The sequence below is a fragment of the Mixophyes fleayi genome, chromosome 3 (assembly GCF_038048845.1).
Source record: "Mixophyes fleayi isolate aMixFle1 chromosome 3, aMixFle1.hap1, whole genome shotgun sequence".
Lineage (NCBI taxonomy): Eukaryota > Metazoa > Chordata > Amphibia > Anura > Limnodynastidae > Mixophyes > Mixophyes fleayi.
The window spans coordinates 322573612-322589726 of record NC_134404.1 but is presented as its reverse complement, the minus strand read 5'-3'; the positions used below and the strand labels follow the sequence as shown (position 1 = coordinate 322589726).

Genomic DNA, 16115 nt, shown 5'->3' with positions numbered 1-16115 from the left:
AAATTTGAATGCTGGAGAATACACCTCAACATTTATATTCAGGAGTGTTCCTATACACCTATATATTCGGAGGAGGGGGGGGGGGGGGCGCGCTGCGGCCGTATTAGCCTAGGGCGGCCAGAACCCTTAATCAGGCCCTGCCCGTGGGGCCCTAGGGCAGCTGCCCATCGTGCCCAATGGAAAAGATGGGCCTGGTAACAGGGGAAAGCACAGGGAATGACTGTGTGTTTCACCAATATATATATATATATATATATATATATATATATATATATATATATATATATATACATACACATACACACACACATCCTCTATGTATATATACATTCAGCTTTGGTAGAACATTCATATCACACTACTCTACAAAGAAAAATCAGGGACTGTGTTAGCAGTGCTAAAAAAGATTGTTTATCTGGTTTTCATCTTATTTCAATCAGCAATGATCTGTTCTAGAGAGGGGGGGTTCCTGGCACCTGTAATCCTCCATCCCCGACCTGTATATCAAATTTGAAGCATCAGCGAAGCACAAATGTTAAGACACTAATACAAAAATACAACACCAGATGGCGCCATTGACAGCACAAAGTGACATGCAGGCTTTAAACACTTTCTCCTATTACATCGGGAAAGTTCAATTCTGTTTTCTTGTTTTTATTTTCTGCTTCACTCTTGCTCAGCCTCGCAAAAAAAAATAATAAATAAAAGGAAAGATTTTAGAGGGGAAAACATTTTCCAATGGAAACACTGTGTGGGCTGCCATGAGAATTAAACGTTCAGGGTTTGTCAGTTAATATTTCCACTTTGACAAAGTTTTTCCTCTGTGCTGACTTTGTGCTGCTGACGTCCCCCATCAAGCTGTTCTGATTCCCCCCCTCATGCTAGTGTGTCTCAGGGGCAGGGCTTTCCATTAAAATGTGAATCACTAGGCTCCTATCTGCCTGCCTACTCCTCGCTGTGTAGGCTGCAAGCACCGGACACTTCCTTCATTGCTGGACTGTTGGGATCCTAACTTTAGGGTGCTGAGAACTCCACAGCACCAGAAGGAATTCCGTGCTGGTGTTTGGGCATTCCCTCTGAAGCACGTTACCAGGTACGTTTACAATTTCTTCATGCATATTCTCTGCAGGGTGCATCAGTAGCCCAGGCTAGCATACTGACACATCTTCTATTTGATTGTTTTAAACACTTTCTCTAAGCTGGCTGCGTTCATAAAAATGTTTAAAATATTATTTTCTGTAACATTGACAATTCACTTTCTTTACACAGGTTATGAGTGTGCAGTAAATAATATGCAAAAGAAGTCATTTATGATATGGTTTGTGTGAGCTGCAGGACATCACAGGCATTCATAATGGCATCATTAAAAAAAAAGGTGTGAATTCTCCATCACCAAGGGGAGCACCTTGTCCCTCACCACCTGGAATAAGGCGCAAGGTGCTTCCTTAGTGCAGGGATCGCTACATAACCTAAACTAACATGATGTAGATTGTTTTTACTTGATTGATTAATTGAATACAATATATTAATGTATTATATTCTGTAGTGTGAGTACTCTGCGTGGTGACTTCTCTAGTTCCAACCTATTGGTTCAACCCACAGAATTGCTGTGTGCAGGTGACAGACTCTACAAGGCAGCAGAGTGCATGAGCCCTGTGATGTGATGACAGCTTAGCTCCCACTGGTGCCTTTGTGAGACCTGGCCCTGGGCCACCTGTCCTTTCATTGTCTGTGATGACATATTCAGTAGGTGTTTGTTAAGCTTCTGTACTGCATTTAATACATCACTCCAGGGTCCTAACTAGAAGTGACCGGGCCCATTGCAACATTATAAAAGAGCCCCCTCTCTTCCCAGTCACTCCTTAATCCGCTCGATGATTAAAGTCACATCCAAACACTGAAATCTGGTTGGATCCATCACCCACACACAGTGGGGACAGCAGTTTTAGATAGTCAGCTTACTCTGGGAGTTCTGGCTGGTAGTATTAAGGGTTAATTTACAGCTTCACTGGGCCAGTGTAAAAATGTGCATGAGTAAGAATAATTATTTCAATGATTTGCATCTGTTATCACCATCCTAAGATACAAGTAATAGGAAAGGGGTCATTCTCACTGACATTGATGTTTTTTGCTTACTGACTTTAAAATTGTACTTCTTTGTTAGTGGCTGTAAGTAAATGTACTGACTGTTGTCAACCCTAAATGTCATTGGCCAATTGCACATAATCTTTATACTAGAAGTACTATGTTGTGTCTGTGTCTATCTGCGCAACCTGTGGGTCAGCACCCAAATGATGTCCCAGAATCTGTTTTTTTCAGTCCTCTGGGTTTGAGATATACAATACTTCCTAATGGTAAATTCTGCTTTTAGCTTCCCACATCAATGGTACACTGACACTTGGGGTCCCAGAACAATGGTACACGGACACTTGGGGTCCCAGAACAATGGTACACTGACACTTGGGGTCCCAGTACAATGGTACACTGACACTTGGGGTCCCACATCAATGGTACACTGACACTTGGGGTCCCACATCAATGGTACACTGACACTTGGGGTCCCAGAACAATGGTACACTGACACTTGGGGTCCCACATCAATGGTACACTGACACTTGGGGTCCCACATCAATGGTACACTGACACTCGGGGTCCCAGAACAATGGTACACTGACACTTGGGGTCCCAGAACAATGGTACACCGTCACTCCGGGTCCCAGCACAATGGTACACCGTCACTCGGGGTCCCAGAACAATGGTATACTGACACTTGGGGTCCCAGAACAATGGTACACCGTCATTCCGGGTCCCAGCACAATGGTACACCGTCACTCCGGGTCCCAGAACAATGGTACACTGACACTTGGGGTCCCACATCAATGGTACACTGACACTTGGGGTCCCAGAACAATGGTACACTGACACTCGGGGTCCCAGAAGAATGGTACACCGTCACTCAGTGTCCCAGTACAATGGTACACCGTCACTCCGGGTCCCAGAACAATGCTTGCACTGTCACTTTTGGAGGTCCCAGCTACAAATAGGTTGAGCACCACTAAATTAGACTATAGTTTGTTCAAAGTGGGACATTTAAGAATAAATGTGACATAAGCCAGCAATTACACATCAACTTTCACTTTTTCAACTGTACCAGAAGAATTACATAGTTGCATTGTGTAACTGGGTATCAGCACTTTTTTTTTTCTTTGTGTCATAAACGTTTTCTAAAAAAAAAATAAAGATTATGGGGCAGATTCAATTCTAAAATAAAATCGCAGCGTATTATCCCAGAACGGCTTTTGTTCGTGCCTCATGGGACGCGAGCAAAAGTGAGTAATGTTCCCCATACCTCTTACACTGTGAACTCGTCAGCGCCAGGTTGACATCCGGTTACCTGTCATTGTATACTATTTGCTTGTTACAAGATTTCCTAGATGTGCAGACTGAGTAATATGAAGAATTATTGATACAGGGTTACCTAGTGGTGTCAGCAGTCTTCCTGCCCCCGATTCGCACAAACCACACCCCTACTGCACACAAGCCCTGCCCTAATCTGCCCAGTTACGCCCACTTTCTGACAAAGCCTCACCCACTCCTCTGTAAGCCCTTTATTGAGGCCTGACCATCTGAATTGTCCCAGCGAAAATGAGACGGGAGGAATTCTGAATTTGGAAATCCCTATAAAGTAAAGTTCAGGGACGGACTCTTGTAGTCCCTGGACAACCCATGTACTATATGTGATGATTATGACGTTTGTTTTTGTAAGATCATTCTTACTTGTCTTTACTAATATATTTTGTTACCACGCCATTCATAAAAGGTTTTTTCTACATCTGTGACTATCTGATACAGTTCTGTTTTGTTTTTCCCATTTTAAAGAGTAGCAACTATTGTCATTGAGATACACATATTGTTGTGTATCTAACTGGCAGACTCCAGTAAGATGCAGCTGTGCCCCAAACTCCATTTTATTGATTGGATGGATCCAAGAAGATTTGCTGGGCACAGCTTTGGGATCTAACAGTGCTAGAAATAGGAGATGCATCCATCCAATGAGGAGCTGGCTGTAATTTCTGCAGTGTACTGGTTATCAGCAGTATCAGGCATAGAAGAATGCTGCATTTGTACAATTAGAAGCTGGCTGTCATTTCTAGCAGTGTGCTGGATATCAGCAGTGTCAGGCATAGAAGAATGCTGCATCCATTCGATGAGGAACTGGCTGTCATTACTAGTAGTGTGCTGGATATCAGCAGTGTCAGGCATAGAAGAGTGCTACATCCATCCAATGAGGAGCTGGCTGTCATTACTAGCAGTGTGCTGGATATCAGCAGTGTCAGCTATAGAAGAATGCTGCATCCATCCAATGAGATATTGGCTGTCATTTCTTACAGTGTGCTGAATATCAGCTTTGTCAGGCATAGAAGAATGCTGCATCCATCCGATGAGGAACTGGCTGTCATTACTAGTAGTGTGCTGGATATCAACAGTGTCAGGCATAGAAGAGTGCTGCATCCATCCGATGAGGAACTGGCTGTCATTACTAGTAGTGTGCTAAATATCAGCAGTGTCAGGCATAGAAGAATGCTGCATCCATCCGATGAGGAACTGGCTGTCATTACTAGCAGTGTGCTGGATATCAGCAGTGTCCGCTATAGAAGAATGCTGCATCCATCCGATGAGGAACTGGCTGTCATTACTAGTAGTGTGCTGGATATCAGCAGTGTCAGGCATAGAAGAGTGCTGCATCCATCCAATGAGGAGCTGGCTGTCATTACCAACAGTGTGCTGGATATCTGCAGTGTCAGGCATAGAACAGTGCTGCATCCATCCAATGAGGAGCTGGCTGTTATTTTTTTTTAAAGTGTGCTGGATATCAGCAGTGTCAGCTATAGAAGAATGCTGCATCCATCCAATGAGGAGCTGGCTGTCATTTCTAGCATGTGTGCTGGATATCAGCAGTATCAGGCATAGAAGAATGCTGCATTTGTACAATTAGAAGCTGGCTGTCATTTCTAGCAGTGTGCTGGATATCAGCAGCGTTAGGCATAGAACATAGCTGCATCCATCCAATGATTGCTGTCATTTCTTACAGTGTGCTGGATATCAGCTTTGTCAGGCATAGAAGAATGATGCATCCATCCGATGAGGAACTGGCTGTCATTACTAGCAGTGTGCTGAATATCAGCAGTGTCAGGCATAGAAAATGCTGCATCCATCCGATGAGGAACTGGCTGTCATTACTAGCAGTGTGCTGGATATCAGCAGTGTCAGGCAAAGAAGAGTGCTGCATCCATCCAATGAGGAGCTGGCTGTCATTACTAGCAGTGTGCTGGATATCTGCAGTGTCAGGCATAGAACAGTGCTGCATCCATCCGATGAGGAGCAGGCTGTTATTTCTTACAGTGTGCTGGATATCAGCAGTGTCGGGCATAGAAGAGTGCTGCATCCATCCAATGAGATATTGGCTGTCATTACTAGCAATGTACGGAATCTCAGTTCTATAAGCTCCAGTTGATAACGTAGCTCAGCTTCTTTTGCGCAAATGGTGCAAGTGCTTGGGACATGCAGTCACGCAAACATGTACATTTGATTGGCTGAGTTGGTTGTTTGATGGTCACAAAACAATTGTTCTGCATGAAGAAAATGCAATTAAATTTAATCCAGGTTAATGACCCCCATTGGAATGTGTGTTTGGTCTCCCGGCATCTAGGCAACCAGGAATTGCCCCTTTGCTTTGTGACCCAGTAATTCAGCCTTCTTACTAAATACAGTTTGGCCACAGATGCAGTCAGTTGGTGATCAGAATGAACAATGTGACCATTGTGTTAGTGTATGAAGGTCTGATAAATGTCATTGCCATTGTTGCAGCATAATAATTTTAACTAAAAAGAAACAAAAAACAAATTCAAACTGCATCAAAAGTTTGCAAGTATTTCAAAATCCCAAAACACTGTTTTCCTAAATCTTCATGGATATTTCATTTCTTTTAATGGATCTGTGACTAATCAGACAACAGCTGTTTTCTCACTCTGGGTTCATTGACTCATGTACTCTAATTCACCATAAATTTCTCTTCCAAATATCCAGCAGACTCCTATGTTGTAACAACACCTGGCAGTTGCATGGATCTCCCAAGCTGTCTAATGCAAACAAATGAACAGCCTTCATTTTTACAAGCCCTAACTGCAATGAAACAGCAAATTAAACAATCCGTATACATATTTTTTTTTGCATTGTTTTGCCAAACCCATAGCCCTTGTTATTATGAAGAATGTGACCTGTGTTGGTTGTTGTGAACTCTCTTTGGTTTCCATACATATGTACATGTTGATGTTGGAATTAAACTGTGTTTTCCCTAAGAGTAATGTAAGCATTGTACATCCAAAGAGATGTCCCTAAGTAGATGTGCAAAGTACATCATGTTTATATATTGTATTTTATTAAGAAAATAACGTTATATTATTGAGGTTGGGGACATAGGAAAACCTTTGACCTTAGAGTTGTTGGAGATGTCAGCTGACATGTTTCAGTTCAGTTTGAAAATATAATTATTGGGGCACTCATATCCCCTCCCTTCCATATTCACTACAAAGAACTTGCCAAACAGCATAGACTATTGTTATTTTTTTTTGCTGCAGCAAACCTTCAGATAGTGCTTCAATGTGGATACACTTCTGTTATTTGATTGCAGCTGTCAATGCCAGAGAGCTTCCATTGTGGTGGGCACATCTTGCTAGGTTAGAGGTGTGTCATGAGTGCAGCACCTGATTGGACAAAAGCAGTGGCCAATCCAGTCAACTTGTTCATTGCACAGAATGCTATGGACAGCTGTGGTCTTCCAGCATTAGAACTCACTGTTGCTCTTCCTATGGCTGGTAGTATTGATCAGATGACAGCAGGGAGTTGTTGGGGGGGGGGGGGGAATATGCAAAAACAGGATGTTGTCAAATAGTATGTTTAATAGTATGTACTTGCTGTTTAAAAACATCTATGCCCTAACAGTTTGATATATTAGAATGGAAAGTTAGTAACAGAAGTCCTTTTAGCTTCAAATACACAGTTAACCATAGTTGCCTACTCTCCCGGAATGTACGGGAGACTCCCGAATTTTTGGGAGTTCTCCCAGACTCCCGGGAGAGCAGGACAACATCTCGGGTCCAGCTCACCTCATTTGTGATGGGGGTGGGGCTAAACGCGTCATCCTGGCCCACCCCTCCCACCGATAGGCTGAAATGGGCAAAGCTTGACGGGGCGTGGCCTAACTGGCTGCAAAAGTTGGTAAGTATGCAGCTAACTGAACATCATAGACTCTAACAATATGCAAATGTGCAGTAACCCAACACCAACCAATGAGTACAGTAGACCATGGGCAGCACGGTGGCTAAGTGGTTAGCACTTCTGCCTCACAGCGCTGGGGTCATGAGTTCAATTCCCGACCATGGCCTTATCTGTGCAGAGTTTGTATGTTCTCCCTGTGTTTGCGTGGGTTTTCTCCGGGTGTTCTGGTTTCCTCCCACACTCCAAAAACATACTAGTAGGCAAATTGGCTGCTATCAAAAATTGACCCTCTCTCTCTCTCTCTCTGTCTATCTGTGTGTGTGTGTTAGGGAATTTAGACTGTAAGCTCCAATGGGGCAGGGACTGATGTGAATGAGTTCTCTGTACAGCGCTGCGGAATCAGCGACGCTATATAAATAAATGGTGATGATGATGATGGTAGACCAATCAAAGCTAATTATTTATAGGTTGTTATAGGCATACTTCCCTACTTTTCCTACAATGTTTTTGGGAGATGTGGAGGTGAGATAGGAAAATAAAGGTGGATGGTGCTTAACAACGGGATTCGTCATCAAGCGGCAGTCATGACAACAAGCCCCATCCACCTCATTGAAACACTTAGTGGTAGGAGTCATCCCACCCCTGCCACTTGGTGCTTGCTAAGGTGAACAGGGCTTCATTACGCAATCCACGTCATGTTCCTGCTCACCTTACAGCAGATGAGTTCTCTCTGGGAGAATTGTTTGCTCTCTAGAAGGTCTAATTCAGGAGCGTTCCGGACATTCCGGAAGAGTGGGCAACTGTGGCTATAGGTCATTATTTAATGCTACTTTTGCACCATGATCCCCCGTAATCTTTACAAAGACACCAGTGTTGTTTAATGCGGTACAATCCTGCCATCCCATGATAGTTGTGTTATTTACTAACATAAGTGGAAACTTTCACACAATATTATGGGTCACCGGACAGTAAACAATCCCTAGTGTATACTTTCTGTACTAAGCTCTTATTCATTAATGAGAATACCATTTCACAAAAAGACAAACAAGTTTCCTCTCACATTATGGTTCCATATTTCAAAGAGAAAGAATCCATAAATATGTCAGTACAACTAACATCCGAAACCAGCTAATGTTAAGCTATTTGGTCACCCTTCTCTAATCTCAAATTTCATTAGTTCCAAGTGAGTAGTACAGATTTTTTCCATGAGAATGGCTGCAGGAATGGTGTTTGGGCTGGGAATTGTGTGACTTAACCCCTTTTGTCATATCTGGTTTGTAAGAGAAATCCTGCCAGCCCATTTGAGACAACTGGTTTCGGACAGTAACCAAGAGGGCTTGTTAGGACTGCAGTATGTGTGTATTATGTGTGTATGGAAGCAGTCCACAAGAAATAGATATGACATTTGAATAAATGCAACTTTTTTCATGGGGTTAACAACTCTTACCACCTCTTTTATGAACATTTTCCATTTTGGTAAAATTGATAAAACTCCAATAAAGTGTTTTCTCTGCCTATACACAGTGGGCTTCATTTACGAAGAGCAAAATTACTTGCTCAGGTGGGCTTAGATTTCCGCCAAAACATATGGGTTGGTGGAGCAAGATAGAGGAGTTTGCGGAGGAGCAGAAGGTTGCATTGGTGGATGGGAGCCCTTGGGTGGAGTAAACACGGTCTTTGTTAAGTTTTTGCAGTACTGCAAAAACAAGATTTAATTTTATTTATGCAAGTTTGTTGAAATGACATAAAGGCGTGATGAGGGTACATATAGGGGGATTGCTTGCACACAGCACTCACAATGCAATAGGACTTGATTTTTATACCAGAGGAGATCGGTTCTCATCCTATACTTTTAATGGGACACATTTTGCATTTTCCAGCTGAACTTAGACACGAATTTCTAGGCACACTCTGCCCAATGTAAATATAGTTTCAAGCACACAAAAGTGACATGTAATGCAATCAGTCCCTACCTCACTCACTTTCATGATTAACTTATCCCTAAATAAGTCCCACGGGAACCAAAATCCCCAGCCTGCACCGAACCTTCCTCCCCCAAGATTGTAGTTTTTATCTCTCTTATGATTCCCATGCTATGGCTGTTTGGGTATCAGGCTCAAAGTACCCATTAAAGGATTCCTACTTGCTGAACTTAGGATTGTATACAGGACCACCTTGTCCCGCCCCCCTTCCCATCCAGGTTCTCTGCTGAATTGGCTTCTCAGAGTCTGGCTGGTGGTCGGAGAACACAATACCTAGTACCAAGAGGGCATAATGGCCAGATAAGACACACGGTTGGGCCTTTGTTAACTCTGACTTTAGCCCATGAGTGGTAAATTGCCCTTTTATTCCACTTTGGGGCATATTTATCAAAGAGTACCCAATAAATCATGGGGTAACCATCAGCGATAATATTCCCTGGGTCTCGCCAGCATCCTACGGCGGCAATACATATTCTGTGATTGCCACCTCAGGATTATGGCCGCATATTGATAAATAGGCCAATTGGCCAGCCATCATTCAGACCAATTACTGAGGATGTATAAACAAGGAATAACCGGTTTAAATATGTGCAGTGAAATGCAAGCAGAACTTTGAATTGCCCACATGAAAGTTTAGAAACCACAGGGCCATAGTCTCTTAATTACTGTCTGGATGAGAGGAGCTGCCAGACAGGCTTAAACTTTATTAGCAAATGCCTAGCCCCTACCTTTTACGACAGGCAGTATGTCACTGCTGGAGGGTTGGTCTGACTACCACCTGTCTGGTTGATGGACAGGATTACCTTGGTAACGTAGCAGTGGTACCCGAGGGAGCTGAGGTTATGAAACAAGAGATTAGCAGAGGGTTAAGGCATTTAAGATAAGTTATGGAAAAATGTTGATTCTACCTAAGAGTCACAAACGGTATCACTTTCTAGCTGGGATTACCGGAGCGGTATATATGTTTAATAAAGCCATTTTAGAGCAAGATAAACACTTTCCTCTTCTTCTATTGGTATGGAGATATAATCCACGCCTAGCTAGTGACACCACTAGTTTATACTTGCCAACATTTTGGATCTCCTCTCTAGGAGCCCCCGGAGTGGAGATCCTAGTGCCGAGTGCGATGACCATGTGATTCCCATCATTGTGACCCCCGCTGCTCAGTGCCACGATTGGTGACATTATACATTGGGGGGAGGGCGAGAATATAGCCTCACCCACTTTGCTAAGGAACTGAGCAGGATGTGGGAGTCTGTACTGCTTTCCTGTGAGATCTCCTAGAAATTCAGGAGTCTTCTGGACATTGTGGGAGAGTAGGCAACTATATGCTCGTTCCTTGTGATTTCAAAGGCTTCAGTCTTGTAAAAATTGACGCGGACTGGCTGCCACCACTGTGTACAGGCAATGCATACATGCATAGGGCAGCACGGTGGCTTAGTGGTTGGCACTTCTGCCTCACAGCACTGGGGTCATGAGTTTGATTCCCGACCATGGCCTTATCTGTGTGGAGTTTGCATGTTCCTCCCGTGTTTGTGTGGATTTCCTCTGGGTGCTCCGGTTTCATCCCACATTCCAAAAACATAGTAGCAGGTTAATTGGCTGCTATCAAAATTGACCCTATTCTCTCTCGGACTGTCTGTGTTTGTTTAGACTGTAAGTTCTGTTGGGGCAAGGACTTATGTAAGTTCTCTGTACAGCGCTGCAGAATTTGTGGCGATATATAAATAAATGATGATGATGCATACTTATTTTGATGATGATCCAAACACATTTGGAGACATGGATAAATACTAATGCACAAACGAACGGTGGTGTTGTCTTACCAGCCAATCAGATGAATTAATTTTGTAAACTGCACTTAATAAAATAAAAAGAATTATAATCGGATCTTGTGGAGAAGTTTTTATATATATCCCCCATTAATGTGCTATATTATCATGTTTGTACAAATACATTTGATTTTCTTTATAAAACAGTATTTACTTGATGTTGTATTCTCTCTACAACTCTGTTAGTCAAACATTCATTATAGCGTATGTAATAAGTAGCAGGATTCAACTAGATTTCACAGATGGTTCATTGTAGTAGATCCACTCCAGGAAATAGAGGAGGGAGTATTGACTCTTGTCACAAAGTGACCACTCACATAGTGTTTATGTGTTTTTCTTCCTACAGCAAGCATGGCAGAACATCTGGACTGTGACGGAGCCATAGACTGGGAAGAAAGGTGTATAACGCTGGAATCTCAGCTGATGAAGTTCCGTATCCAAGCTAACAGGATCAGAGAATTACTGGCCGAGAAGGTAATGTCACACGACTGCTGTACAGGATAACATGCCTAGAACATTTAGAGGAAAAGAAGCATGAAACTGGTGTTGAATGACAAAACTTTCCCATAATGAGAACTTAACAGCAGCGCCACTTAGCCAGATGCATGGTGGGAGTTTGGTTATCTACAATGAAAGCTGAACTAACATGTCACAGACGTGTACAGGCACAAGCTAGCTCATGAAAGGAGTAGAATATTTATTAAAGGGATATGATATAGAATAAAAATATTTTGAAAGGTTATGAACAAATTTATATATATTTAAAAACCAGTGTTATTTGACACAGATAATGTGCAGAATGAACAAACGGAGAAAAGCTACAAATGTAGGGTTGTATTTACTGTTGTACATAAAGGCACAGCGCTCCGTTTCTGGAGCAGAGTTCCGCCATATGTAAAATTAGTTATTACATATACTGCAGCGCTGCTCAAAAACGGAGCTGAGGCGGTAGAGGATTTTGGTGAACGAATGAGGGGAGAAAGCAGTAGACACCCCACATATTAATTATGAATGAATGCATGCTGTAGCTCCGCCCTGACTCCTCCTCTGGCATGCCCGCCAGCACAAGGCCAAAGTGACCAAGAGGAGGAAAATATGGTTGAAAGAGTAGAAATCATATTTGTTTTCTCTCCCAGAATGTCTGGGAGACTCCTGAATTTTTTGGAGTCTCAATGGAGAGCAACCACCCTCCTGGGGGAGGCGGGGCTGAATGTCACAAATCGCGTCATTAAGTTCCACCTCCACAACACAAATACACAAATCACGGCAGGGGGCAGACCTACAGTCACACATTTGTCACCTGACCTGTAAGTTAGCAAGTATGGTGGGGCAGAGAAGGGAAGGCAAGCTTCCTTCAGTCCTGCAATAATTATACACATCATCTACAGCCACTGTGTATGGTCATTATGGACTACAGGTATTTCGTGTATGTCATTGGCCTATGCCAACAGTCACTCAACAAAGGGGTGCTGTTACTCATTTGTGCTTACCCCCGTCAACACATTGTCAGCAGTCCTTCCTTTGTTTTATTTAATCTCAAGTTGTTTTTCGATGAGTGATCTCTCTTCCTGAGTCTTCTAGCATCTTCCAGACTTCGGGATTTATCATTCGTGTTTATGTTAAAACCACTGCCTTGCAGGTCTAACCTCTTGAAGGGAGACAGACATTTATTTTTCATCACTATATTTAGTCTTGTTTTTTGTTTTTTTCCTTACTATCCCCTCTTTCGAGTTAGATGAAGTCTTGTCTATCACTATATCTCCAGAGGTGCAGTAAACAGCTGAGCAGACCAGACATTTGTGCCTGGAATAAGTCATTGTGCAAGAACTGTACAAGGATGTAAATACTGTGTTCACTGTCTTTACATCCGATCTACAGTCAGTAACCACCAACCAGACAGATTGAATTGAAATCACAATATCATTGTCTTTGAAGTGAATGCTTTAGTTTTCAGTCATCAGCGTCTTACCACTGCAGCAACATTTTCAATACTTTGCCTGTTTGCGTAACAGCAGTTCCTTACTCAGCCAAACATATTGTTCACTATCTATATGTATACTGAAACGATACCATGTGAGATAATGTCATTCCTCATGCTATGCTTTCCTCTAGTTGCTGTAGATAGTTTGATGAATCAGCCTCATTCAGTAGCACAGCGTGAAGACATGATACACAATCCACTCATATTATGGAACAACTTTACAGTGAAAATGTGCCTCCTAATGTTCTTTCATGTTGGCGTGAACCATCAATTGGAAAATAATTATTGTACTGCTTCCCAAGTCAGTTGCTTCATAGTCCTTTCTGACCCCAAAGCTGGTGTTGTGCTGTTGTTTCAGTATACGTTGTGAGATCGGCAATACCTTGAGGTTGGCCTAGCTTGTCTCCATCACCAGAGGAATTTCTGGTCCAGATACAGCAACTTCTTAGGGCCCCTTCCATAGCTGCCGAAAATGGTGTGTTCACACCGGGTTGGTGGCTCCTCCCTCTATGCAGGCAGGCCAGGGCCCGGTACTTAGTACACGCCCCCTCCTCTCACCACCCATGCCTGACCACAGGGAGATCCTTGGGGGCGGATCCAGAGAGAGGATGGAGAGGACCAGAGGGAGAGAGATCTAGAGAGGGAGGATGAGGAGGGAGAATCGGAGAGGCAGAGGTGGGAACAAAACGCCCATCTACTATGATTAACAAGGAAAGTTTGGAGAAAGTAGAGGGAGAACCTTGGAGGGGTGGGGAAAGGGGGGGGCAAAGTCAGTACTAATAGCCAATGTGGGGTTGGGGGCTCACACCTTGGATATGGCAAGGGTCCCCGCATTTGCAAAGACCAGGCCTGTAATCACTTATACAAAGAAAGGAGAGCATGGTCACACACAGCTATGGAACTATTACTCTATTTGGGAAGATTGAATATTGTTTCCACATAATAGGTAGGGTGCACGCTCATATGTTGATAACAAAGAAAAGGAAAGAACATGAGAGGCACTCCCGTTCCCAGGAACATTATAGTTGTTGAAGTTGCAATAATAGTAGTGCAAATATTAAAACGTAAATTTTATTAGTTTCTATTAAAAAAGCAGCGAAATATATATACTTTTTTTTTATATATATTTCGCTGCTTTTTTAATAGAAACTCATAAAATGTAAGTTTTAATATTTGCACTACTATTATTGCAACTTCATCAGCTATAATCTTCCTGGGAACGGGAGTGCCTCTCATGTTCTTTCCTTTTCTTTTTTATGTACTGTAATCACTTATCCATTTTTAATTAATTAATTGAATTCATACACTTAAAATGAATGATATCCACTAATTGATAACGAGATGATTTTCAGTGTGTTCATATCATCCCAGATAGTCTGTGATTTCCTATCAGTATAAAAAGAACTTGTCAGCCAATACTAATAACACACTTACCGCTGCTATCCTGCATTGGGGAAGCTGATTATCACTCAGTTGCTCCAATAATATTTTAATAATGCATTGCAACAATAACAGATTTTTGAATGCTGGGATAAGCAGCGATAGAAAATCTGTGTTAGTAATAATCAGGGGCATAAGTCTGATAGCTGTAGAGAAACCTCAATTTTAAATATTGGGTGTACTAGTTATAAAAACCAGCTGCTCCGAAACGGAGCTAAGGGGAAAAAGATAGAAAAAAAAAACCTGAATTATTTATATAACTATTCTGTAATACATTTTTACTTAATCCCTTTAAGACCAGATGTGTTTCGCCCAGGCCAGTTTTCACATTTTTATGTAAATCTGTATTACTGGGAATCATTCTACCCAAGTGAATGTTAGATCGTTGGTAGCATATTAATAAATATAATTTTTATTAGGCTGTTTATAAGCTATGAGCGGAAAAAATGCATTTAACCATGGTTTTACTAGTTTTTATTTGTACGCAGTTATTGCAACCCTACAACTATACCACTAAATATGTTTAAATAAATTCTAACACTTAAAAGGGACACCAAACATATGTATGTCTACTAGTAACGTCTCAAATTCATGTTTTTATGTCATTGGCAAAATTGTTCTTTTTTTTTCAAAAAACTTTTTCCTACTTTGTTTATAACCATTTTATTTACTTATTTTTTACCCTAACACGAGAGACATTTAGGGCTAGATTTACTAAGCTGCGAGTTTGAAAAAGTGGGGATGTTGCCTATAGCAACCAATCAGATTCTAGCTTTCATTTATTTAGTACCTTCTGCAAAATTACAGCTAAAATCTGATTGGTTGCTATAGGCAACATCCCCACTTTTTCAAATCCGCAGCTTAGTAAATCTAGCCCTTAGGGTCATTTACGAACCACAAAAAGTCCAGAAAAACAGTTCTATGTACACATGTGTCCATCTTGTACATTTAAAGGTATGTACCCATTCACAGACTTTGGAGACACCTTCAGAAAATTAATCTGCGCCAACGGTTTGGCACTCTGCAAAATGTAGCACCGTAAAATTAAGTTGGTTCAGCGCTCCTCAGAGAAGGGGGATAAGGGGTGCGGATGGTGCCAGAGTCCCTAGAGGGTTGTCTTACCTCCCCTCAACCAAAATTAATGGCAAGCTGAAATATTAGGGAATTGGCGCAATGGTTGGGGAGGGGGGGATTCTGGGTTAGGGAAATGAAATAATACAGATGGAAAAAAGTATAATATAGATGCCAGGTATAATCCAGTATTGATTGGGATGATGAGAAATGGGATATAAATGGAAAATGTGCACAGTGGTGTAGTGGAAAACACCAATAGTCAATTTTGTAAGTGAGCAGAGCGACCTATTTATTAATCAAACCATAACATAAAAAAGTTACAAAATAAGTATATTTACTTTGGAGCCCACACAGTAATTCAGTGGTGGAACTACAATTGGTGCAGTAGTGCGGTGCATCGGGGCCCATGGAGAGAATGGGGCCCGCTGCATGGGGAACTAGTGAGCTGTGGGCCCCTGTTCCCTCCTCCCCGCCTACCGGGACCCACAGCTCGCTAGTTCCGTCTCGGCAGTACTTATACTATATAAG

At 42.2% G+C, this 16115-nt stretch overlaps 1 protein-coding gene across 2 annotated transcripts in view; it reads left to right on the top strand.

Moving 5' to 3' along the window:
- The first annotated feature begins 918 nt into the window (after nt 1–918).
- The window catches only part of PLEKHH2 (pleckstrin homology, MyTH4 and FERM domain containing H2), a 110728-nt gene continuing 95531 nt past the window's right edge, over nt 919–16115 (top strand). For both annotated transcript variants that reach the window (XM_075204147.1, XM_075204146.1), the window contains exons 1-2: nt 919–1093; nt 11439–11566. In XM_075204147.1, the coding sequence (XP_075060248.1) occupies nt 11444–11566 (123 nt within the window). In that variant the 5' untranslated portion in view covers nt 919–1093; nt 11439–11443. The remainder of the gene's footprint in view (nt 1094–11438; nt 11567–16115) is intronic.